The 27,386-nt window shown below is 45.5% G+C and overlaps 1 protein-coding gene across 7 annotated transcripts in view; it reads left to right on the top strand.

Annotated features, from left to right (window-relative positions):
• Positions 1–26,871, top strand: part of CREB5 (cAMP responsive element binding protein 5) — a 433,104-nt gene extending 406,233 nt beyond the window's left edge. For 6 of the 7 annotated variants that reach the window (XM_062179484.1, XM_062179485.1, XM_062179483.1 and 3 more), the window contains 4 exons: positions 6,264–6,587; positions 11,378–11,602; positions 19,629–19,737; positions 20,644–26,871. In XM_062179484.1, the coding sequence (XP_062035468.1) occupies positions 6,264–6,587; positions 11,378–11,602; positions 19,629–19,737; positions 20,644–20,807 (822 nt within the window). In that variant the 3' untranslated portion in view covers positions 20,808–26,871. Of the gene's footprint in view, positions 1–6,263; positions 6,588–11,377; positions 11,603–19,628; positions 19,738–20,309; positions 20,339–20,643 lie in introns of all 7 variants that reach the window. The other variant, XM_062179486.1, reaches the window with a different exon arrangement.
• The last annotated feature ends 515 nt before the right edge of the window (positions 26,872–27,386 follow it).

The following is a 27,386-nucleotide window of genomic DNA, read 5'->3' on the forward strand; positions in this document are numbered from 1 at the left end:
CCTCCTCTGGGTCTCCCATGCAGGCACAGGGGCCCAAGGACTTGGGCCATCTTCTACTGCTCTCCCAGCAGGGAGCTGGATTGGAAGTAGAGCAGCCGGGACTCAAACCAGTGCCCACATGGGATGCCGGCACTGCAGGCAGATGCTTAACCTACTGTGCCACAGTGCCGGCCCCTTTTTCCACATACTTTTACAACTACTTTCATACTTAAATTGTAAAACCATCAGAGCTGAATTCCTTCATGAAAATTAGGAAAAGAACACTTTTTATTGTCATTGAGCCAAGTATGACTCTAGCTAATCATAATGATTATGGTAATTCCAAACTACTTGTATATGTGGGTTTTAGAAGACATTGTGCTGTCAGGATCAAAAAATAATTCTCAGTGGACATCCTGGAGCCCAAATGTGGTCCTGGGCATTAAAATTACTTCTACCCTGGCCAGTGGAGCCTGCAGTTTAGTAGCTGTTCCATGGGCAACATGGACAGTTCTCTTTCTACACCTGCCTCACAAGTCTAAAAGTATTTAGGGATCAAAAGTGGCCATTTATGGTTGTTAAATTCAGTGGATGAATGTTTTTTACTAGTTCAGAGACAATTTCAGAAATCCGTATACTTAGAACAAGTCAGTAATCACTGATTATAAACCACACATGTGGTGCAGGTGCTGGTCTCTCCCCTGAACAATCTGGTCCAATTGAAGGCCGTGATGACCACAGCTCTTGATCAGACATGCTTGGGGAGTGAAACAAAGAAGTTACATTTATTTGTGTGTGTGTGTGTTTCTTTTAAAACTTTTATTTAATAAATATAAATTTCCAAAGTACAGCTTTTGGATTACAATGGCTTTTCTACCCCCATAACTTCCCTCCCACCCACAACACTCCCATCTCCTGATCCCTCTCCTATTCCATTCACATCAAGATTCATTTTCAATTCTCTTTATATACAGAAGATCAATTTAGTATATATTAAGTAAAGATTTCAACAGTTTGCCCCCACACAAAAACACAGTGTAAAGTACTGTTTGAGTACTAGTTATACCATTAATTCACATTGTACAACACATTAAGGACAGAGATCCTACATGGGGAGTAAGTGCACAGTGACTCCTGTTGTTGACTTAACAATTGACACTCTTGTTTATGGCGTCAGTAATCACCCTAGGCTCTTGTCATGAGTTGCCTAGGCTATGGAAGGAAGCCTTTTGAATCCACCAACTCCAATCTTATTTAGACAAGGTCATGGTCAAAGTGGAAGTTCTCTCCTCCCTTCAGAAAAAGGTACCTCCTAAAAGAAGTTACATTTAATAGCAAATATTTTGTGTTTGAAAGGAAATAAGAGCACTAATTTTGTTATATTTATTTATAAGTGGTCTCTTGTGGTCAATGCAGAAACACTAAATTTTGATAGGATCACATTCTTTTCTGGAACAAACCCAATAGTTAATAATTTAGACTTTTCTAGAAAGAATTATCCAACTCCCCCCCTCCCACCCAACTGAATTTCATAGACTATGTTGTGATTCAGCTCCGCCTCGTTGATGATGGGGAAGAAATGTTTTTATAGTTGCACAAATGTTTCTCATTGGCATGAGTGAGTCGCTAATAGAGAAGTGTGCCAGGGGTGTGTGTGTTGCGTGCATGGATGCTCACACAGACACGCATGCTGGTGGAGGTCATGGTGTGTGCGTGTACCTGGGCTTCCTGTTGTGTGCTGTGATACAAAACTGAGCAGGAAATTAAAGAGGAGAGCGGGCTGGCCACTATGGCTGTGGCTGTGCTGGGACGGGATGAGGTGGACTGCTGGTTTCCTACCTGGACGGCGCTCCTGGGCACCAGGCTCATCTCCCCATTGGGAACAGAGAACAGAGCTGGTCAAATACCAGATCAGCTGAGAACGACCCCTGCTGCCTAGAAGCAGCCATGTGTCAGCTTCTCTCCCGACTTGCTCCAGTCGACGGACGTGGTAGAACACCATCAAAAGCCAACAGAATCTTTTTTTTTTCCCCTTGTAGTCTCATCTTAGTCATAGCCCTGGCTTTTAGGACTGAAAAAATATCTGTTTAGTTGCTTATTAATTTCCTTCTCATTCCCCTGCCTTTTCTTGGCATAGGGCAAAACGTTATTTAAAACAAGGTCCAGTTCAGCTTCAGAAAGAAAAATCATTCTGCAGAACTCAGCTTGGACTCATTGACTGGCCCTTTATCATCCCGGAGCGCGCGGGGTGCGAAGATCTATATTTGGCTCATTTTTGTGATTTACAGTGTGGTTGCTCTTGCTGGCACCAGCACACAGGGACGCATTCGGCTCCTTAGCACTTTGGGAAGCGTCGCAAGCTGTTTGGAGAAGCATTTAATGTGGCATGCACAGAGCTGCCTCAATCATTTCTCTTCACTGCTCTCCCTCAAATAAGGCAGAGGCTGAGGGTTGCAGGGTGGGCTCAACCCAGGGCCTGGGGGCTTTCCTTCTACGTCTGAGTGTGGACTGTTTTTCTCCAGTGCTTTTAAAAGGCTACAATTTTTCATGCCTTCCCTGTCTTTGCCAATAATAGGCAGATAATCATGGGCCTAGCGTGGTGTCTGGCACCTCGGCAAAGCCCAATAAATAGAATAGTTAAGTGGAATGTTATAAGCACTGCTCAGTATTGCCGTCTCGGTGTGAAGCATGCAAGAATAGACTTGCGGCCATCAAGTAATTTTCCTTAACAGTACAAGCTAATTATTTGAGAGATGAAGATCTAGGCCGTGGTATTTATTTGTCGGGCTCCATTTGCTCCTAATTAAAGGTGGAAAAGTCGTTTGTAGCAGTAAAGGGGACAATAGAATGACCTACTCCTGAGCAGTGTTGCAAATTTCCATGCCACATCTTTGCGGAAAATATATCAAGAGGAAATCAGTGTGCCTTCCTTTGACTTATATCTACGGCTTCTTTTCTGTCATTTTCTGGAGGGCAGGCAGGTGTGGGGCGATGAGCTCCTTCGCCGGTACTGTCAGCGCCTCTGCCTATAGGACTGCTGTTGACGCTGGTAACCTGGGTGAACTAACACATCCTCTTGTGCCAAGAGCCCCTGCCGTGAGCCCAACCCAAGTGAAAATGCTGCATCCACACTGTAAGCCTCAACGTTGCATTCATTCATTCCAAAAATATAAATTCACTATCCAGTAATTCTTTCCTTCTGCTTTTTCCATTGGATGATGGGAAGGTGGCGTAACACAACTTAGTCCTGTTTATTGGCAAAGTATGAACAGCATGCCTTCCAACATCTTCACTCCTGTTAAGTAGCACACATCGCTGTCACCAGGGGCAGAGTTTGAGTCCATGGCTTCCCTTCTAGTCTACCGACGATGTTCGGAAATTAGGGAGTTAATGTCTGTACGACATAGGATGAGGGCTGGCACAGCACGAATGCTCAATCCATGCTGCTCATTTCTGTTTGTGAACATTCATTTATATTGCTGAAAAAGGAGAGAGAGGGGAGAAACTCTCATCCACTGGTTCACTCCTGAAACGACTGGGGCTGGACCAGGCCACAGCTGAGAACTCTATCTGTGGGTGGCAGGGACCCAAGTACCTGCAGCCTCCCCGGGTGCACCGCAGCAGGCAGCTGGAATCAGAAGCCAGGGCAGGAGCCAGGTATCCAGCTAAGGCACAGTGATACGCCAAATGCCACAATGATCTACCTCTACTGGTAGAAAGATGTCAGAGGTACATTATTTACCTGACAAAAAGCAGGATAGAAAACTATCCTAAAAAGACCAGGTGTAAGCATCCTCTCAACAATGCTAAGTGAATGTTGGAAGATACATGGTTCTTACAACCGAGAATTGGGGTTCGGGGCTTCTGGGGAGAAGGCAAGGCAGCCGGCTTTGACTTTTTTACCCAGTGGTCTTATAGGAGTTGACTTTTTCAAAACTATACACTGTATGAAGAAGAGTTTAGGAAGCCGATCGAGATTATCCTGTATGTTGGTATTAAAAATGATGTCAACCCGGCTGGCGCCGTGGCTCAACAGGCTAATCCTCCGCCTTGCAGTGCCGGCACACCGGGTTCTAGACCCGGTCGGGGCTCCGGATTCTGTCCCAGTTGCCCCTCTTCCAGGCCAGCTCTCTGCTGTGGCCAGGGAGTGCAGTGGAGGATGGCCCAAGTGCTTGGGCCCTGCACCCCATGGGAGACCAGGAGAAGCACCTGGCTCCTGCCATCGGATCAGCGCGGTGCGCCGGCCACAGCACGCCAGCTGTGGTGGCCATTGGAAGGTGAACCAATGGCAAAAGGAAGACCTTTCTGTCTCTCTCTCTCTCTCACTGTCCACTCTGCCTGTCAAAAATAAAAAAAAAATTTTTAAAAATGATGTCAACCTAACCTTTTTCCATACTTTTCTCATCCTTACGTTATCATCTAGAAACTTTTCTTGGGATATAGAAACACAGCTGAGGCCCAGAAATTGACTTTTTTACCATACGGTAGTCAAACATTTAAAATGTATTATGACCCTATTATAAAATTATTCTATTTATTCTTCCGTATCTACGGATGCATATTTGGAGTTGTCTGGCGTGCTGTTCACACACTAAATGTAAACAATGCATTTGGCACATTTGTGGCTGACTTCATTGCACTGTAGGCATTGCTTAAATTTTTCATAATGAGCATTTTTATACAAACAATGAAATCATTTCTAGCCATTGGAGAGGAGGAGTGTTTGTTCACTCTTCTGTTTAGCAAACACAACACCCAGAATCAGATCTTTCCCAGGGATTCCGGAAGCTTCTCTTCCTCAGATGGCCAGGAGCTGTCGCGCCGTGGCTGTTGCTCATCAAGGAAGCAGGAAGATGGAGTGGCCTCTGCTTCAGGATGGGAAACCGCTCTAGAGGATTCGCTCATACTGCCTGCCATCCTCCTCCTCTACTCTTTATGTTGAACCACAGGTCCTGATTACTGAATTGGCATGTTTCAGGAGTGTCACTGGTCAAAATCATTCACGGTGAAGAGTCATTGCTGGTGCACAGGGCTAGAGCGCAGGGCTTTGATCCTTCCTGAAGGGCGACTCGGCTTTCTCAGTGATTGCACAGCTCTCCCGTCCATCAGCTAAGATCGCAAATCAGTCGGGGACTTGGTGTCTCAGGAAGCCAGAGAGAGGTTGCCAAGCACGCGATCCCTGCAGAAGATACACTTCCAAGGAGCGAGTCCATTAGACACTACTTAGCATGCTGGGTCCCTCCGGGGAGGATGCTAATTGGCTGTGCAGAAGAAAACACCATTTGGAAGACACTGGGACTAAGCTAGAATGGGGCGAGCAAACCACGGCCCGGGGGCCAAATGTAGCCCACCGCCTCGCATCGTGCAGCCCTCGAGCTGAGAATACTCTCTACATTTTAATGATTGAGGAACAAAAATCAAAAGCAGAATGGCATTTCATGGCCCGTGGTTTCCTGTCCCTAAAGAACGTTGGGTTGGAACACACACTGCTCCTTCATGACCATATTGTCCACAGCTGCTTTTGAGCTACAATAGCAGAGTCCAGTGGTTGGGACAGAGTGTAAAGCCTACAGTGATAAAAGTCCTATCTTGTTCTTTCCAGAAAAGCTGCAGGTAGACGTTATCTGGGTGCATCTCTGTTAATAAATAATGCTTTTGTGTTAAAAAACAGCCCCGGCCTGTTGGCGTGGCCATCGAAGATGGGCCATCCTCCATGCAAGTCTACTTCCCTCACCTTCTTCTCAAAGTCACAGGGAACTTGGTGTCTGAGAAAAATTAGACTATCAGGAGGGACCATGGGAAATACCGTGGTAACAAATGGAGAAGACCTAGCCCTCGCCCCCAGGAGGAGTGAATCACTAGATCTAAGTGCAAGCCCTGACCTAACCCGAGGACGCTGCCTGCATTCTCAACTCTGAAGCAAACTTTCATTCTTAAGATCATGGCGACCCTAGGGCCACTGGCATACTGGAGGGGTCTGTTTGGTTTGTACTTGCATTGGACTATCCGTGTGGTATTGAATAGTAGGATTTACCTTTCAGTAGAACACATACATTGTGATAGGACATCCTGTGCACTGGCTGTGACACGCCATGCCCTACTTACCACAATATGTAAGAAAATAAGAAATTCATACAAAAGCTACCTTGTTACCAACAGAAAATGTGAACGAAAGTCCCACGAAATACTGTGGAATTGAAGAAATGAGTCCCTGCGCTTCCACATGCCTGTCGTGGACATGACTGACCTCAGTGCCCCCTCTGTTCTGTTCTGTTCTGTTCCAGAGGTTGAAGGCCGCGCTGACTCACCACCCGGCTGCCATGGCGAACGGGAACATGAACACCATGGGCCACATGATGGAAATCATGGGCTCCCGGCAGGACCAGACGCCGCACCATCACATGCACTCACACCCTCACCAGCACCAGACGCTGCCACCCCACCACCCCTACCCGCACCAGCACCAGCACCCAGCGCACCATCCTCACCCGCAGCCCCACCACCAGCAAAACCACCCCCATCATCACTCCCACTCCCACCTCCACGCACATCCAGCACATCACCAGACCTCGCCACACCCGCCCCTGCACACCGGCAACCAAGCACAGGTAAGCCTCTTCGTGCTCTCTTTCCCCCTTCTTGTTGGTGCTAACAGCGCAAGGTCTAAGGCAATGTTCATCATGGGAGCCTGGTCTGACAAGGCCACGTGTTCCATCTAACATCCTGGAAGGCTTTGTTTATTGCCTAGGAGGCATGAGTTCCAAAACCCACCAACAAATAAACTTCAGGTCTCATCCTGGGTCAAATGTAAATTTTATGTCATCCCAAATCGATTTTTTTTTTTTTTTGCAGTATATTACAAGGTTAGACCTAAAACAAGTTACACCAATCAGAGGATGAGGAAGAATTTAAGCTTGTGAGGAAATATGAGAGCAATCATAGAAGTTAATTCTAACCCTGAGTCTAACTGCTCTGCTTTATAACATCATAAAGACTTAATTTTGCCCCCCCCGCCATGAAATGGGAGTTAAATATAATGGGTTGTCTTTTTACCAAGAGTTGATGATAAGAATCTAAAGGGTAGCAATTCAAGGCAGACAAGGCGGCCCAGGAATGGATACAGTAGGGTGTAAGGTGCTGTGCAGAGAGGTGACTCACCCCTCTCCCCCACTGTGAAGTGCGTTGGAGGGAGCAGAGCGCCAGGCTCTGCAGATGATCAGGCCAAATCCCAGGGCGGAGAGTCACCAGGAGCGGCGAGAGCACAAGCCAGTATTGAGACGAAAGCAAAAGAAGGTTGGGGGACCAGCAGCCGTAATGTCACTCAGGCCAAGAGGAGAGGCGCGTCCACGTTCAGGAATTGGTTTTTACACCAGGTGGCTCTTGAACAACCCTGCCACGCACCATCCACAAAGTGGGTCAGCCACAGGCGGCTCCAGGCTGTTCTTTAGATAAGCTCACTTTGCCAAAGCCCATAGCAGTGCTCTTTACAGCCGGTGAGAACCAAGCTGTAGAGGGAGGAAGCAATTTTTTTTCATATCCTTCTTGTTGTATGATTGCAGATAAAAAAAAAAAGTCTTCCTACACCTCAGTTTTTCCATCTGCAAGATGGGGGTAACAACAACAAACTAGGCTGGTGGGCTCTTAGATTACAAGAATTGAGTAAGATCTATGCAAAGCCTAGGCACTGTCTTCAAAATGTGTTAGCCAAATTTCATGAAAGTTTTAACAAGTAGTTTAGCCATAAAATGCTGTCTGGATTACCTTTTCGGTCACATTTTCACTGAAATACTATACCTGTCTATAAAGGGGGAAAGTAAAACTACCAGGTGAAAGGTAGGCAAACCAGTTTGTGTGTGTACTTATTTATTACGGAGAAGAAGAGCATCAGGGTTTGGTTGCTTTTATGGGCAAGTTGTTGCACAAACAACTTTAACAGTGCTTTGAAGGTAAAAGCCATTCATTAGCTAAGCACCCATTAGCCAGTTGTCCTCTGTTTCAAGTCAGTAAGTGGCCAATTGTATATGCAATTACTTTATTGCAATTATAATTAGCTGCACAAACAGTTGCTTTCTTATCCTATACGAAAAGGGAAGAATCCATATCGGTCTTGTTAAAATTGGAACAAGTTCATTTAGACGGGATTTGAAAATCCCACTGTGAAAGTATGAACTTGGCCGATTACTGAGTTTAGAGAGTAGTGATCTTTTCTGGTTCTCTCAACTCAGATTCCAGGATGACTTAGAATAAATTCTGTCATTTTGAAATTACTTATTATGATTGTTATTTTCAAGACTTCTGTATTTGAAAGGCAGAGTTAGAGAAAGACAGAGATCATCCATCCATCCACTGGTTTATTCCCCAAATGGCTGCAACAGCCACAGCTGGGCAAAGCTGAAGCCAGTAGTCAGCCACTCCATCTGACTTTCCCCTATGGGTGGCAGGGGCCCAAGCACTTGGGCCGTCTTCTGCTGCCTTCCCAGGCTCATTGGCAGAGAGCTGGATTGGGAAGGCGAGCAGCCAGGACCAGAACTGGCATCCGATATGAGACGTAGGTGGCTACTTAACCCACTGTGCCAATACAGTGGCCCCATCATTTATTATTTTTGAACAAAACTTTCAGAGTTATCTATGCCAAGAAAATTTCATTTTTTAACAAAATGTATTTATTTGAATGAGTTACAGAGAGAGAGGGAGAGAGCTCTTCCATCCCCTGGTCCACTCCCCAGATGGCCACAATGGCCAGGGCTAGACAAGAGCCAGAAGCCTCCTCCAGGTCTCCCAAGTGGGTGGCAGGGGCCCAAACACCTGGGCCATCCATCCACCACCTTTCCGAGACCATTAGCAGGGAGCCAGATCAGAAGCGGAGCAGCTAGGACACAAACAAGCACCCACGTGGGGATGCTGGCAATGCAGGCAGTGGCTCCACCTGTTATGGCACCTTGCTGGCCCCCAAAATTTCATTTTGAAGACAAGCTAATTATAAGTAATGGCCAGGGGCATGAATTCTGGTGTTAGGTTTCAGGTTGCAATGTCTCCTAGCTTCTCATGGGCCTCCAGCATCTAAGGATGTAATTTCTGAGTCATGGAGTTACTCTACAGCCACCAGAAATTTCTTTTAGCCAGTCCACATTGTAAACCATAAACAGCACAGAAAACCATCGCTTACCCCCCTTTGAAAGCACAAGTGTCACGGAGGAAAGGTTGATTGAAGCTAGAATCGGAGGCTATGGTTTTGGAAACGGGGTCTCTGCACTGGAGATAAACTAGCCGTCTAGCCTTTGCAAGTCTTGTCAAGGGCTGGCTATGAGAGATCACTGATTCACAGAAAGAAATGGCAAAATCAACACTCGCCAGGCACTTAGCACACTCCCTCCTGATGCTGTGCTTGGCAGCAGGAAGATGAGCTAGCCTCTAAAATGACAAGTGCTGTGGCTTTGCCACTACCACCCACTACATCTTCACCAGCCACGCCAGTGACCGAGCCCTTAGACAATTGATTTGTTATTCCTCTACGATCGGGAGGGGAAAAAAAAGCACCGCCACTTTTGCTCTAAATCAAATTAAGAGATATAGTCCAACCTCAGTGTTCAGCCTGAGTCTGCTGCGGTTAGCAATAGAAAGTTTGATACCGTTTGGGATGAAAATATATCACCCTGACCCAGCTGATGTCAGCCCGGCGTCATTATTAGTGCAATTATAGTCATTCTGATTGATTTCAATCACAAGGTAGGAATGTGGCAGAAGGGGTTGTCGGGCTCCATTTTTAAAACTTTTTGCCTGTTATTTCTGTAGGTTAAATGTCTCTTGTAAAACAACTTTATAGGTATTACAGTCATAAACCTGAGTGACTGAGAAATGGGAGAGAGAGAGGCAAAAACAGCCTTTATTGAGAGGGAGGGAGGAGGGTGGAGGAAAGAGCATTAGGTGTCCAGACACATAAAGAGTCAGTCGCACGGATTTCACAAGGTGCCGTGTGTGTGTCTGCCTTACCAAGGCACAGAGAGCCCCGTGTGGGGGTCTCCCAAACCTTAGATGGTGCTCGGTCCCGCGCAGACCTCACGAGGCATCTATAAGCACAGTAAACCTTTTTAATAAAGTGGCCAGCCACTCCTAGGATTTCCTAATAGTGTTCAAAGACAGCAAAGCACCACCAGCCTCAGTGTCTCCCACATGCAACCTGCAGCACTCCATTGGCCGCCGTGCGCATGGATGGATGCCCCCCCAGAGGCCCTGCTCCCTCCCCTCCCGCCACCGTGGAGCTCTGAGGAGCAAGCAGACCCTTCTGTAGTGTGCGGGCCCAGCTAGGCCTCTGTTCTCAGACCTGTGAGATCATGATTGCAACTGCCTTCCCTAAGGATAGGGCCACAGTGGCGACGAAATCCCAGCGGTGTGTCCTAGAAACGGGGTTGCAACACCGTTAGAATGAAGAGTGGCCTCCGTACCCAGAGAAAGGGGCACGGGGCAGGTGACTCATAGGTATTGGGATAATGGCCCTGCCCTCTCTGTTTTCACACTCTAGCCACCTGCTGGCTACTTCAAAGTTGTCGGATTTTCACATATATGAAAGGCAGAGTGACAGAGAGGCTGGGAGAGAGCTTCCCTCTGCCAGTTCACTCCCCAAATGGCTGCAATGGCTGGGGCTGAACCAGGCCAAAGCCAGGAGTCCAGAGCTCCATCCGTGTCGCCCACACTGGCATCAGAGGCCCAAGCGAGCACTTGTACAGGTGCAGTAGTAGGGAGAGGTCGGGGCTAGAACCTGCGCTCCGATATGGGATGCCGGTGATGGGGTCCTAACCCACCACACCACGATGCCAGGCGGGCTTTAAAGTTTGTAGACGCATCTTAAATATTTCCTGTACAATGATTTGGTCAGTACCTCAGGGAAAAATTCCTCTGAGCACATCTGTTCACAAGTTGTTTCTGTATCCGCCAAAATACAGACTAAAAGACAGTCACTGGCCGGTGCTGCGGCTCACTAGGCTAATCCTCCGCCTTGCGGCGCCAGCACACCGGGTTCTAGTCCCGGTTGGGGCGCCGGATTCTATCCCGGTTGCCTCTCTTCCAGGCCAGCTCTCTGCTGTGGCCCGGGAAGGCAGTGGAGGATGGCCAAAGTCCTTGGGCCCTGCACCCGCATGGGAGACCAGGAGAAGCACTTGGCTCCTGGCTTCGGATCAGCGCGATGCACCGGCCGCAGCGGCCATTGGGGGGTAAATCAATGGCAAAGGAAGACCTTTCTCTGTCTCTCTCTCTCTCTCACTGTCCACTCTGCCTGTCAAAAAAAAAAAAAAATTCACTAAAGTGACTTTCTTATTCTCTGCAGTTTAACACCGGGCGTGGGATTTTTTTGTTCTTTGTTTATCTTTCCTCCCTTACCCATCGCCACCCCCTGTCCCTACAGGTCTCACCAGCGACACAACAGATGCAGCCCACCCAGACGATACAGCCCCAGCCCACAGGGGGGCGCCGGCGAAGGGTGGTGGACGAGGATCCTGACGAGAGGCGGCGGAAGTTTCTGGAACGGAACCGGGCGGCCGCCACCCGCTGCAGACAGAAGAGGAAGGTCTGGGTGATGTCACTGGAAAAGAAAGCAGAAGAACTCACCCAGACAAACATGCAGCTTCAGGTGCAGGCCGCTGGCTCTCTCCTGGGGACCCCAAAGGCCCTGGGCATAGCTGGCGCTGCCAGCCCACAGGCACTTGTTGACCCAAGCTGTCATGCCACACGCTTAGCCCCAGAGGCACTGCAGGTCTGCTCCTGGCCAGCCATTCATTCTGGGCCACTCCACAAAATGACCTATTCAGTGTCCAGGCCCTCTGCCTGGAGGCGGGTAGACTTGCCAGCTAAGTCTAAGAGGGCTGGGAGCACAGACCTCCATCACACAGACTTCCAGACCTTGCTCGGGCAATGACTTGCCGAGTTTAACCTCAGGGTTCTCATCCATAAAATGGGGAGAAAACATTTTCTAGAGCTTTTAAGAGGAATAAGTGACCTCATGTCTACAAAGCAGTTAGCACAGTGCCTGGTACAAAAGAAATCTTCACTCGGAAACAGCCATGTTTCTACCCACCAGGCTGAGGGAGTTGCTTTGGTTTATACGAGATTCCGTCTGTTCCAGAAGGAACCAAACAAGGCAGGCTTATGGTTATCCTTGCACTCTGAAAGAAAAGGCAAGTTTCCTTGTCATTTTCAAATGCAAGAATTCAGTGTTGCTTGAGTCTTGTTTTTCATAGGTGGCTTAGCTGGGGACATTTTAGCATGGGGCCACTTCTGGCAGTGTCAGAGAAGGGGGAGGAAGTCTGGTTCCCAAGGCCCCTCCAGCAGACCCCATGGCATACAAATAATGCAGTTCAGGGCACACCATTCACTTCCCCTCCCAAAAGGCTGCCAAGTAGACGTGTGACAAACAGTCCAGAGCTTAGCAGTCAGTGTCTGACACAGAGCCCAGTACTTGGTCTGGGAACTGAGAGACTCCCCAGGGAGCACTGGGTAGGGAGTAAAGTGCCCCCAGCAGGGAGAGTTTGCACCTTGCTGGTTCACAGGGCGCATCACCCTCTTGCCCTACCTGGTTCTCTGTGCAGCCTCCAAGAGGAGCCATTAGGCTGCCAGAGCCCCAGTGCCTTTACAGACGTAACTCCACCAAGCAGAAAGAGCCTTGCAGCATCCAAGGGAAGGTTGAGGTATCTGTGGGCTGAATTTTACGTGTGGAGGTTTGCTTTCCCTGCAGAACGTACCATTCCATTTGTGCTAGATGTGAGCAAGAAACGGGGAATATGTAGCAGCTGTGGAGGGAAGTAGGCCAAGGATCCCCCTGCTTGCTGGTTTGTACCACTGGAAGGTTAGGCCTGTGTCTCATTACTCCCCTTAGTATCTGTGCCCTGGTTCTAGCGTAGTCTCTACACTCAAACTGTCTGTTGAATACAAGGAGGAGCTCTCCATCCCTGGGGTGTTCAAGAATCGGTCGCACAACACTTGGCAGTGCTCTGATTGCGAGAGTCAAAGCCTGTAGGGGCATGGCTGCCCTGCAACCCCCTGAAAGCACTTGTAGAAGCTGGCGGGCACAGTCATACCTGAGAAACTTTCAGGAAAAACATGGAGAAGCACTTTTAATGGTCACAGTCATGGTCTTATTTTGACGGATATTGAAATCTCCAGGGAGGATATCCAACCACAATTTCACAGCCGTCAGTGGTAGGGGCAAAGTGAAATCATTTGAAAATGAGTTCGTTGGCACAGATGCATTACGTCAATGAACGTGCTGGTGTATGTGAACCTAGCAAATACGGCAGCAGCGGCTCTGCTGTGATAGGAGTGGAGGACCTAGGTATTTGCTCCCAGCTCTGAGGTTGGTGGGAGACTGTTGATCTCTGGCCCTGGTCATTCCTGTGCCTGGTAGGACACTTAGCAGCATCGGTGGCCTCTGCCGCTGAGATGTCAGGAGCACATCCTGCAGTTGTGGCAATGAAAGAGTCTCCAGATGTTGCCAGATGTCCCCTGGGTGGGGAAGGGCTGGCGGTGCAGAACTGAGCGAGGCTGAGAAGCACTGCCTCACAGAAGGAGCCGTGAGCAGCCAGCTGACACGGAACAGATGCCACCAGCGCTTTTCGTCGGTTTTAACTAAAATGAGCCCTTGCAGACTCACTCCAGGGGATCGGCTGTGATCACGAAAGCCTGGACGGCTCCCTGCGGACAGCCAGCGTGGAAAGCAGCCAGCTGACTTGGAGGTCAAATGTGTCGATGAGTTGCCGTGCACGTATTTATGATTGCTTTTGGGAAACACTCAGGTCAGCCTACCCTTTACTAGACACTCATCCACTGTTTTCTTGCCATTTCTTACCTTTCTTTAGAGCCAAAACAGCTTGGGAAAAGAGATAATGGCACTTGAACTCCTCCAAACCAGAAAATAACCTAGTTAAGTTCCTACTGAAGCCATGGGAAAGGCACCTTTTCTGGTTTGGAGATCCCTGCCACAGGAAGCGACAGGCTCTGCAAAGCCTGAACTGTTGGTATTTTCCAGGCACTGCCTTGCCTCTGGGGGACAGAAGCCTCGACTGTCTGGAGCTGTCAGCGATGCGGGTGCTCTGCTCCTGCCCTGCGGTGCTGGACAGGGGGCAGTGGACTCGGCTACCTTTGAGTGACCCTTTCCCTCTCACTGGACTTCTGTCAAAAGAAAAAGGTGTCTCTCCTGAGGCTAGCGCAGTGAGCCAAGCTTTAAGTAAACAGAAATGGAAGGTGCTAAGCAAACAAACTCCAGCCAAATGGAATATCCAAGGTCTGGATGGCCAGCTGCCACTTTTGAGTTGTTTCCCAGCATAGAACCCTCTAGTTAGGCTGCAGAGATTCAATTGGAAAAACCAGACCTAAGAAAACAAAATCAAACTCCCAGACTTCATTTCCTAGTCCTACGATAAATATCTGCCCAAGAGGGCAACACAGGCATAGGAAGGAATTGGGAGAAACGTTAGAAACCGCCCCACCTGGCATTTTATGGAGGGAGATGCTGAGGTCAAGGTAATCAAGAATCTTCTCAAATGTCACGTGCTCAGCGGATGGCAGGATGAGGGCTCAAGCAGGTCTCCTGGTGACCTAAGCCACCACCTGAGGATCTCTCATTCTACAGAGTTCTCAAACCACGGTGACCAAGATCAGCTGCAAATCCATCAGCTGCTGGTGTGGTCCTCAGCAGAGCATTTGTGCTCCACAGAGGATATGGGAATCATCTGGTCACCCACGGAAATCATTGCTTTTCTCATTTACCGCAAAGACACATGGTCTAAGTTGCTGCTGCAATTTTAGACACAGGAGCCCAGGTCTGGGACTTGGCAAGAGAAAAGGCCAGATGGGAACTGTTGAGAAATCCAAAGTCCTTTGTTTCTGAATGAACCAAACTGGATCTCAGATAACTTACAAAAAAAAAAATTGTTTTAAAGGAAAGAGGGTATATCGTAGAACTCATTTTTGGGGCAGTAACTACTGCTTACTGCACAGATAGCTACTGGGGATCTCTGATACTGGTTGCCTAAGGTGTTACTATAGTATTGAATATACAGGTCTACAAATACCTCAGTCCAGAGGGATCCACCCTCTGATCTTCTCTACTTAAATAGCAAACTGCTTTTGAGTAACAAATCCAACTTGGTTTAGAAAACTGAAAAAAAAAAAAAATGAAGGGTTGATCTCAGCAAGAGAATCAATACTTATTAAATACTTTGCTTTTGCAAAGTACTTGTATGTTAAAACCTGGGACTATTATTTATTCCTACATAGGGGAATAAAAATATTGGTGATTTTCCTAGAGTCATAAAGCAAGGTAATTCAGAGGAAGAAAATGCCTCCGGAAGTCCTGGCTTTTATTTCCCTTCCAGACTTGCAGGCCACATTTGCTTCCTTTCGTGCATGTAAAAACATTTGCTATCTGGCTCTTCTCCTCCAAAATGAATTCAAGGTGATTCTACTTATGTTACCTTGAAAAGGAGTTTTACATAAAATGGAGTCTAGCATTTGTGCATGCCTGCACCATCCAGGCCTTCATTCAGAAATCTTTGACAATCGTGCGCCAAAGCACCCAATTCTTTCTTTCTCTAAGGCTGAGATTCTTGACCCTTTCAAAGCCAAAATCCCCTACAGACTCTGGGGAAGGCTCTGAAGACTCCCTCTCCAGCCACACACACATGGACACACAACATTTTGCTCCAGAATTAAACTATGAAGGCTGCTTTGGAGTTTCTGATAAGATTTAAGGTACCAACAGCGCTACAACTGGCTCTCTTAGGAAATATAAGATCTGAAATACTAGATATGAGAATATCAGAAGTATTTAATACATACAGTTCAACGCTGAATCCTTCATTAGGTAATTTGCTTTCACAAAGTCAACACAAAACAAAACAAAACAGTCTTTCTGGAAGGAACACAGAGGACTAGTCCAAACAACTTTGGTTGTGGCAACGATTTGGGAACTCAAGTTCTATTATTTTTTTAATCTTTATATATTTTATTTGAGAGGCAGAAAAAGATCTCCTGTTCATTAATTCATTCCCCAAATGCCCGCAACAGCTGGGGCTGGGCAGAGCCAAAGCTGAGAGCCGGGAACTCAACCCAGGTCTCCCACATGGGTGGCAGGGAACCAAGTCCTTGGGCTGTCACTGCTGCCTCCACAGGCTGTACCCTGGCAGGAAGTTGACGTTAGGGGCTGGAGCTGGGACTTGAATCCAGGCACTCCAACGTGGGCCGTGGGTGTCACAGAAAGGTCTTAATTGCTGGACCAAATGCCTCCCCCTCAAATCCTATTATTCTCAACTTTCAGTCGAGAGTTCCTTTTCCTGCCAAATTCTACCTCATTAATTTCTATTTTAATCTCTGACAATAAGGTCCTTGGACCATCATAATTGTGTATCATCTAAACAAGAGACTAATTTTGTTCTAGTTAATGGGTGTTCATTTTTTAAAATTTCTGTATTTCCATCCACTTAAAAGGAAGAGAGAGAGAGAGAGAGAGAGAGAGAGAGAGAGAGAGAGATCTTCAGTGTGCCAGTTCACACTCCAGATGCTTGCAGTAATGGGGTTGGGTCAGGCTAAAGCCAGGAGCCTGGAACTCCATCTAGGTCTCCCACATGGGAGGTAGACACTCAAGCACTGGGGCCATCATTGCTGCCTCCCAGGTACCTTAGCAGGAAGCTGAATTGGAAGCAGAGTTTCCAAGACTCCAAGTGACACACTGTTTTGGGATTTGGGTATCCCTTGCTGTGGCTTAACTTGCTGTGCTACAGTGAGTTAACGTGACTAACGTTATTATCAGGATGTCACCTTAGGAAGCAGGTCCATACTCACATATAGCTTTCAAGTGGTCATCAGTTGTCACAATACTGTTTCTACAATTTTACAGAACTTTACAATTCTTGGGGCCTTGATTTCTAGACCTACAACATACTGATGTATTAATACAATGTTTTGTTATCTCTAGACAAGGTTCCACCAAAGTCAGATATTTTGTACGGGGCCTCAGTGATAGGCCAGAACATCACATACGTTGTTTAGAGCTGTGATTGCTTCTGTTCCATAGTAAAACAGCTTGATGAAAGGATTGTTGTGAAACAGTTTAGAGTGTCACCTATTGTAGGCAGTAGACTCCTTGCACTGACTCTAGAAACCCAGAGAATGGAATCCAGAGTGCTCTCATAAGGGAGAGGCAATGAAAACTGTGATCCTGACATAGTGGGGGGAAAATGGAGTCTAAATGTAGGCTCTCCAAGATGGCCATCCATTTGTTTTTCCAGAAACATAGAGAACCCAGCTTTGTGTTTAATATTTCCCCCTGGTTACTGTTTTCTAGGTTACAGTGCAAAAGTGTGGATTCGCTGAATATTAGAATTTCATTTTCTAAGAATATTGTCTATATTATCTGTAGCTGAGCTTCTACTCAGAGTACAAGTGTCTGGACCGTGGTGGCTTCAGAAAAGTGTTATTCTGTAATTCAAACGCGAATAACATGGCATTTCACACTGAGGCAAAAAATACAGACACACCTGTATGCGTACACACACTTAGTTTCCCCTTTTGTTTTTAATCAGAAATTGCTTTCATATGATGTCTAAAAGTGTCTCTTCTCCTGCATGCTATTTTAAGCAGAAGGGAAGCTGGGAAAATGAAGGCAGCTATGGGAATCTAGATAGGTGTAAAATCAGAGAGAAAAGTGTTAGCATTTAAGGCTAAAATACATTGTCCTATAAAGTTGTCTTACTGACCCTGGATTGCCAAAGGTCACTTGGCAAGGCCCCTTATCAATCACGCTCATTGGGAGGTGGCAGGCACAATTCACTTTCAAGAACATTCTCAGGTAGGAAAGCAATGTTCCTATGCAGTTAAGGCATTTATTCATCATTAAAGCCAGTTTCTCAAATAGGCATTTTTTATTTTGTAGCTAGATGGAAAAGCCTTTGTAGATGAGATTTTTATTACTTTGGTATTAATTTTACTGACTATCTGGTTGCTTGTGATGTATTTTAAGTGAATTTGGAAATGGGAGAAATTCATTAACATGGGTTTCAGCTTTTCTTAAAGTAATGTCTAGAACTCCAAACTTACTTTTGGAGGTGATAAATACATGCCTGAAAAGCCAAGTTCATATTGCAAGTGTAGATACGACTTAACGACAGCCACTGTTAAACACGCTTTCCTATATGCACGCTTTTTCTAAGTTTCCGATGTGTGAAGTAAGAAGCCTGGCAGCTGCACATGAACCGCGGCCAGAGAGAATAGTCGTTACCCCAACTTTTTTTTTTTTTTTTTGACAGGCAGAGTGGACAGTGAGAGAGAGAGACAGAGAGAAAGGTCTTCCTTTTGCCATTGGTTCACCCTCCAATGGCCACCGCGGTAGTGCGCTGCAGCCGGCGCACCGCGCTGATCCAATGGCAGGAGCCAGGTGCTTCTCCTGGTCTCCCATGGGGTGCAGGGCCCAAGCACTTGGGCCATCCTCCACTGCCTTCCTGGGCCACAGCAGAGAGCTGGCCTGGAAGAGGGGCAACCGGGACAGGATCCGGCGCCCCGACCAGGACTAGAACCTGGTGTGCCGGCGCCGCAAGGCGGAGGATTAGCCTAGTGAGCCGCGGCGCCGGCCGTTACCCCAACTTTTAAAACAGCTCATTGGAGATAGCACAGATTACTTTTATCAAGTGAAAGCACAATGCAGCAAGTTATCCATTCTACAGTGATATTTGTAGACATTAGATGTCGAGTACATTACTCTACAAAGCTATGAACATGCCTTTGTGAATTACTACTTAGAGCCCTGAGACACTTATTTGCATAAATAAGGAAAAAGCAACCATGATCTACAGCATCCTAATATTGAGGGGGAGAAGAGTTTGTAGACTAAAATGAATTAATGAACTGATCAAAGTAATCTGACTGTGGCCCAGGGTTGCACTGCCACGTGCCTCCCTGGGCTGACATTGTCCCCCCCCCCCGGCAGATGACTGGTGTGTACATCATGTCTTTTCATGCCCCCAGCTAAGCGGGCATCAGTCAGGTGGTAGCTTCCTTCTCAACTAAAGCCATCTGGAACTTCTTTGGGGAAATCTGATGGGAGATGTGTACATTCTGATTGCATTGCACTCTGAAGCCACCAAACCTATCATACAACTCTTCCCACTGCACACGTCACAGCCTCCTCCTGGTTGGCAGGGTCAGCCAGCATTGCCAGACTTAGGAAGGCCATGTGCTAGGCATTGTTCTAAGTGTTCTGTATCAGTTGCCTCATTCAACCCTCCCAACAAAGACTTACATCCCCCCATCGTTATCAATGAGGTTGCTGGAGTTCAGGTGGATTATGTTACCTGTGGAGTGTCACCCACTAAGTCTAAAGTGGGATTCTAACCTGCATTGTCTGGTTCCAGAGCCCAGCACCTAATGGATATGCTGTGATTTTTGTAGGGCTCAGCTCTTGAGATCAAAGCTCGTCAGAAAGTCCTTGGTAAATGTGAGGGCCAAATCAAAGGCAAGCTACGGATTTTCATAAGAACCTTACTAAATGATGGTCTTTAAGCCATTTGGATGGAGCAGAACAGAAAAATTTGTCAATTTGTTGAAGATGCACGGGGCTCTGGGTTTCTATTCTCCGATCTCCTCAATGTGGCTTTAATATCTCTTTACAGAATGAGGTGTCCATGTTGAAAAACGAGGTGGCCCAACTGAAACAGCTGTTGTTAACACACAAAGATTGTCCGATAACAGCCATGCAGAAAGAGTCCCAAGGCTATCTAAGTAAGTCACCAACTTTTTTCTTTGAGTGTCCAGTGTTTTTCCACTAATTCTGCCTTGAATTTTATAGAAGGAGCAAAAGTAAAGTGTAGATGGCACTCCCAGACAGGTGTCACACTAGAATTCTTGAGTGGCTTCCAGACTATTCCACAGGGGGGTGGGAGGAATCCCTCTTTCTCATCCTTATCCAGCACCATGACCACTACCGCCTGCTAATTTCTGGCCACACTTTCCCTGCCTTTAACGTTTTAAAATTCTACCCAATGTCAGTGCTGTTGCCAGTGAGCAAAGAGTCTGCTGGAGACCATCTTCCAGTGACTTAGAATCTTGAGAATTCTGTGGGCTGGGAACCAGGCGGTGGTGACATTGCCTCCAGTACCCCAGGATACACCATATGCTCGTCCCTGGGCTGCAAAGCTAGCGATCCGGCCTCTGTTTATCAGTGGATCCCTTTCCTTAGACCCCAATTTCTGCATCTGGAGGGTCATTCGATTAAATGCTAGTTCAGTAGGGGGTGGCGGGGAGGAACAGGGATTCTTGACTGAAGGTCAATTTATTTTCAAATGATTTTTTAGATTGAGCAACACAGATTCTCCCACCACATGTGAGTATTTTTCCACATTTGATATATGGTTATTGGAAAAGACAAGATGGGCTAGCTCACATACCAGGTCACAAACACATCAACCCATTTCGCTGATATAGAAAGCATGGCTTTGCTCGTAGCTCTACATTGGGAAGAGGCATAGCTTGGTGACAACAGGGTAAAGTCTTGAAATTAACTTCCAGAAGCCAATGTGGGAAGCTCTTCTATTTCAAGTAAATACCTAATACCATTTTTCTGAAGAGTTTGCAAGTTCACACAAGAGCAAGCTATATTGCGGTGTGTATGTGTGTGTTTTCTCCTAGGTCCGGAGAGTAGCCCTCCTCCAAGCCCTGTCCCGGCCTGCTCCCAACAGCAAGTTATCCAGCATAACACCATCACCACCTCCTCGGCGGTCAGTGAGGTCGTGGGAAGCTCCACCCTCAGTCAGCTCACCTCTCACAGAACAGACCTGAATCCCATCCTTTAAACTAATGGGCCACGCCTTGCTTCTAAGAAGACCTGTACCATACCACGCGTCCTTTCTCTTAAGGGCATTTTTAGAATTAACTCCAACCTGGAAGACTCCTCAGCCCTTCAAAGACTGGCTTTCATTTTTATAGTTACAATGGAAATGTTGTCTTTTATATTTAGTTATATAAGAAAAAAAGGGAGTTATGCAATTAATATCTATCAGCTTGGGAAATGCTTTGGTGCTTTTCTCCAATTTTCTGGTACCAGTTATTTGTTTATAAACTGAACCTTTTCTGTATATAGTCATGGTTTCATTCTTATCAGCCGAAGCCTTTGCCTGAAACAAGGAATCTTGTGAAACCACAGCTTTTAGCCAAAACGAGGCATAGCTAGGTGTCAAGTAGGACAGATCTAAGGTACCTGGGTAGGAATCTAGAGACAGCCTAACTCATGTTGAGTTTGTGCTCTCTCACCAGAATCCCAGATACACACACAGCCTTCCCCTCTTTGACTAGAAACAATGTTAACATCCATCAGTGTCCAAATGAAATCACGAAGCATCTCAGCCCTGCTCTCCCTCCTCTTGGTCCACTTGCTCAAATACCCAGTTTTCCTCTCCATTTCCAGTTGGCCTCAGGCTCCCTGTTTGCTATTCATTTTGACTTTCCTCCTGTTTTATTGTTTTTCCCTTTAGCATTGCATGCAATGAAAATAATGTTTAAAGAAAGAAAAAGAAGCAAACCTCAAAAATGTGGACCTAGCTTTTCTTCACTTGCCTGTAACCCACAGCTGGAGTTCATTCAACTCTTGCTTTTCACAAAATAGTAACTGGGAGATGTTTAATGTGCCTGATTTAATGTTTTTAATAATCAGAGCAAATAAAAGGTGGTTGAGTTACAGTGAAGCACTGTTAAATGCCAGCTGTGGAGACACTAGGGAGGGAGTTCTGTAAGCCTCGACTGTGAAAGTCCAAATTGAGATGCAAGGCTATAACATCACACCCTGGAATTACAACTGGTTTTATGTGGCCTGTCTATATTGTTGAAAATCCACGCGCTATATAATAATTCAGAAGGGCTCTATTCACTACACAGATTACACTATTCAATCATCAGCTGCTAATAGCCTAAGATTTATTATTATTATTTTTCTTAAGCCTATGGAACTGGCTTTGCCATTCAGGTGGGTGTAAGCAAGCTGCAGAAACACAAAGAAAATCCTGCGTTTTCACTGGGTGCTATTAGCCTTCCGCGACAGTACAAGGGCCCTGTGGCTGCTGAAGGGAAGCCCCGAGTCTGGCACAGGCTGCTCCACTCTTCAACAATTCTGAGTTCTATTTCCAGCAACTTCCACAGACATAATCCATTCTCAAAAGCAGATAGACCCCCAAACCACGGCCATGCCTCCTTCACACAAGCCATTGTGCTGTGCTCATGTTGTAATGTCACATCTCAAATGACAGGGGCCAAGGTTCCTCCCTGAAGTCTAGGCAGGTGCTGGTTTTCATCTCCATTGAATGCTTGGCGTGTGTGCGTGTACGTGTGTGTGTGTGTGTGTGTTTTACAAGAACAGTATTTTACAAAGGTATAGCTTTTATAAGGGTTCAGAAAAGGGAAGGATGTGCTTGTTTCCCTTACTACGGTGTAAGAATCTATTTTGGAGGAAAGAACAAGAAGATATGAGGGCCATGAAGCGTAATTTTTATACCTAGTTTCAGTTTTATCAAATAACTTACTCTTTAAATCAATGTCTATCAACAGTCTGTGTGTCAAGTGTGTTCAAAAGACAGTTTTGAGTGTTCAGTGAAACTTAAGACTTAGATATATGGTCAAAATGCAAAAAAAAAAAATGCAAATGAAAGGATTCTCTATTGTATTTTAGACAAACATATCATTTTCAGGTATTCTAAATACTGAATTCATAGTTGTTTCTTTTTTATTCCAGCAGTAATAGTTGAAAGGTTTAACCTGACTGGCTTCCTAAGAAATATTTAATTTTTGCTTTAAAAAAAGTTAACGTTCATAGATCTGTCTCAAATATTTTTAAAAAAATCCTTCATGGGATCATCCACACATCCCCTCCTCTCCTTTTGCCCCTCCACTGCCAGAAACAACAAAGCATTGAAATGTATGTTTGTTGGGTTTTTTAATTTTTATGTTTTGAGTAAACAAAAAATTTTCTTTATGGCATGTAAAGCACTTAAAGAAATGGATTTTCTTCTTTAAATATCCACTGGTAACATTACCATGTCCCGGGGGTGACCTGTCCCTAAAATTGCGTTTTAGTTACTTCTCTTCCACATCTTGAGTAAAATTACTTAGTTGTTAAATTGAAAGCCTGGGCAGCGAAGAACTTGCCTGAGTTTTCTTAATTCAGCAACTTGACAGTTTGACTGATGTGCATTATGTAGAGCTCAATTATGTCTGTTTTTTATGCTAAGTAGGCAAACCAAGCATACACGTTAGCAAACCGACCTCAACCTAGAATTAGAATAAACTGTCTGCGTGTAAGCCTCTGGGCCTTGAGGTGTGTTCATTCATAGGATGGAAATGCAGTATAGCAAGAACGCAGCCCGTTGTCAATATTTCTTGAACTCCCCAACAGGGAGGCTCACTGTCAAGCTCAGTACTGGGGTTAGCAATGTTGAGGATTTCGCCTAAAGGTCCAGTCTTCACCAGATCACAGGAAAATCAGTCTGCCTAAAACGTCCCCCTTCTGGCCCAACACCGTTAGCCAGTAGGAGAGAACATCTTTCTTCCCCCGTTCTCCTCTTACAACCAGTCACTGGTCATCCATGTACGTTTTCCGAGTCAGTGGCAATGGCCTTGAGGGCGCCCATCCCGTAGAGGATGTCACTGTGCCACTGCCTCGCCTCCTCCCCGTGTGGTTTCCTTTATCGCCAGGCTCTGCCTGTGGAGTCCTTGCCCCCTATACGGGTGCTCAGCACTTCGGTACACTGGAGACCACTCCTACCAGGGGACCCCTTGCCCACACAGAGGCATCCACATCTTTGTTTCTCCTCGACACATTTCTCAATGATGCCAGGACAGGAATGGTGAAAAGCCCAGCTGTGGATGAATGTACTGATTTTAATGCCAGTCGGATGTTTGCCCTTTACGGACCCATGGATCTCTCTCCTACTTTCACAGCAGTGCACAGAAGTCACCATCTTGACACAGCCCCTGGGGCCACGCGGCTGTCACAGCACGTGCTACAGCGATTAGGGTGACTCTTGGCGCTTGTCTCGTCATTGACATAAAATGCAGTGTGTGAGTCTGAGAGGGGTACCAATGGTGAAGCTTCTGGTGCCTGTTAGTTAAGCCAATGTTAGTGTGTTAGTTGAGTTTGTCATTGAAATCATAAACCAGCCATGGTGAAAGACCAGTCCTTGGCTGGGGAGATTTCCGCATCAGTAACTGCTATAAAATTAGTCATCCCGTTAGGATAGAATGTGCTTCTTTCTGGTTAATAAAAACCATCTAAGAAAATATATATGTATGTATGTGTGTATACAGTGGAATTCAAGGACCAAAGCAAAATTTGAACAGGAATCTATTAATTTAGAATTTTATAAGATATTTATTAATAAATGTTATTTTTAAACATTCCATTTGAACAGTATTCTTCTGTAGGATCTGCTTGTTTTTAAAGTTATTAGCTCATAACAAACTACTCTGGTTGTGTGTATTTTCATTTTTCAGGGTTTCGAGTGGCTCATCATTTGGTAGAATGTGTGCTTAGGTCTCTGTGCATAGACATCAAGGATTTTTATTTTTTTAAATTTACGTTCTGAATAGGTTTTCTTTTTTTACAATTATTTCTTGTTTTTCATTTTTAAAGTAAGCTTTTTCGTGTAAGAAGCAGAGTTCAGCTAAAGGGAATCTAACTGGAACTAGAAGAGCTTTCTTGCAGCAGCATACAAACAACTTCCACTCTGCTTCTCTCCACCCCACACGATTTCCTGGAATGCCTTGCACTACATTCAGCGTCCTTAGTGCTTTTTGTCCTTTCCCAAATAATATGCAGTAGCTTTAAGCCATTCAAGCTCCATTATGCAGCTTATCTGAGAAAGGCAAGAAAACAACGCATTTAAATTTGAATAAAACAGTGCCTATGCGAACTGTAGCAATTTAGAATCTCTTTTCTGCTTTGAAAATAATTTATATTTTAAAATTGCACTTTAGCTTTTCTGCTCCCTTTCCATTGCTCTTCTCTTTCTAACCTCTTCCTTGTCCTCCAACTTGCCTTTGCGCTCCCTGTCCCACTCCCCTGCCTTTCCTCTAAGGCTCTGAGCTGCACCCTTTAAGATACTTCCAGGCTCTCCGCACCAAAAGTACTCTGAGTGCGCTCGTTAGCAGCATAGCTAAGACTTCTTTCTCCCATCAGCCTAGAGGAAGCCCACTCCGAGAATGCCAAGAAGAGCCAGTACACTGTGTGGCTTATACTCCTGATCCTTTTATTCATAGCAAGTTTTTTTTTTAATGTTATATTATGCAACCGATGTGAGGCAGCAGCTAAGCCACACCTAAGAGTTTTTTTATCTCATCCTCTGAACCAAAGTGTCCTGAATAAGCCAGGAGACTTAACTCTTGTGCACCTCAGTGCACATCTGACCGCTGTCCTAGCCATGGTTGGAGGCTGCTGAACTAACAGTGGCCCTATCAATTTCATTCCTAAGTCTCAAGAATACAATGTTGCCTTGTAATATAGGGACAGCACCTCTGTTTTACAATTGTAACCTAAGGAAGGAGAAAAAGATACAGAAGCAATAAACTTATAAGTAAAACCTATACCAAAACAAACACATGAAGAAGTGGAAAAAACAAAATGCCTAGCTCATCACGTTGTGGAAATGTAGAAATGTGTGTTCATTCAGAATATCATACTATTTCTCGTGGAACATTTCAGTGATGTAATGCTTGTAGCCAAATTATTTAAAGAGTGCTTATATATTTTTTCCTTATAAATTGTCTATTTTTAAAAGAAAGTAAACAAAGCTATTTAACCACAAGCTGAAGAGGTGAGTAAGGCCAAATTGCCAGCATTTGTTAAAAGATTAATACTCTTAAGTGGCACTCTGATACCTTTCCAAGTTTATCATCAGAAAAAAATCGATAATTACCAACTGTTACATTTAGACTAATTTACAATATGTAGCTCATTAGAAGCCAGCATCTAGGAAGCTCTTCTTAAGTCATTTTAAAAATCTTCTTTTAACTTTGAGCTTCATATTATATAATTTTATGCTTTTTAAAAATGATACAATCAGCCTCAGGACTGAGAATGTGGAACCTGAATAAATTGGCTTTAAATGCATCATTAAAGTTTTATGCACAATAAGCTCCTTCGAGTCTCATTTGCTCCTTGCAAACACCAATGCCAGAGACACTACAGGAAGTAGTGAAAGGTATCAGCAGTGCCGAGGGAGGGGCTTGAGGGAAAAGACCCTTTCCAACCATCCAGCCAGCATCTAAGACCTACTCACCCTCTTCCCTTCTGCTAATTCACACCTGCAGCAGAAGAGTGCCGCTTCGACTTTGTCTCGGAGCAAAGATAGGCTTGAAACATGCTCCCTGGCATAGGGTTTGGGATCGTCTGAAAATGCCCAGAGAAATGGTTCAGTTCAAAAAACAGTGTTCTAGGACAATTGCATGATGACTATTGTCCAAAAACCTAACAACACAGAAAACGTTTAGCACTGTGAAAAGTGAGTGTTAACTAAGGAAGTCCCAAAAAAGGTGCTGTCACTTTAAGTTCTGGACTTGGGGGTGTTTGTAATGAATAGCAAAGCAACTGTGTGTGTTTGTCTATTTGTAAAGCAACCACCTTCCTTATTGGAAGGAGAAAAACAATTTTGGGGTACATACATGTAAATACTTGCTACAGCATTTAATATGTTAATTTTATGTTAAGCTTTTTGTTGCATCGTGAACACATTTATTGTTACCAATGGACAATGAATTCATTAAGACTGTTTGACTAGGTCAGATTTTTACATCTCTTTCTAGCAAGAAGAGACAAGATTTTGTGCATTTGTACAAATGTTAATATCACTGCAATTCCAATATAATAAAGCACTCAAATGCAAATAATATTCGTGGCTGTTGTAGGACTTGGGGTTGGGGATGATGACATGTGTTCTTCATGTGTCACACTCGTGCTCTGTAAACCAAAGCTTATGGGTCACCATTACCCAGGGACAAAGGGAGATGAGGCGTTCCCCCTTCCCAGATCATCACTCCACTGCCACTGTCACTTCCATCTCCCTTCCAAGTGGAGGCCACTGCTCCAGCACATTCACTCTGTGAGTTAAGCAGAACTTCACTGAAAGGGAATGTGGGATTAGCAGTCTAATAGTCAAAGAAACAGTCAGCCTCCAAGTTCCAGCCATGTCTGGGAATCCAGAATCACACACTGGCTATCCAAGCAATCAAATCCTGGAGCTCTTTGCTTGACTTCCAGAGAAGTCCTAAAGGTAGTCTTAGCCCCTGTGTGTGTTCTACATGCCTCCCTCCCTCCCTCCCTCCTCTTGCCTTTCTTCACCCCTTCATTACTTATTCCACTCATCTTTCTTTTACACCGAATATGTTTCATC

The sequence above is a fragment of the Lepus europaeus genome, chromosome 20, assembly GCF_033115175.1.
Source record: "Lepus europaeus isolate LE1 chromosome 20, mLepTim1.pri, whole genome shotgun sequence".
NCBI classification, from domain to species: Eukaryota; Metazoa; Chordata; class Mammalia; order Lagomorpha; family Leporidae; genus Lepus; species Lepus europaeus.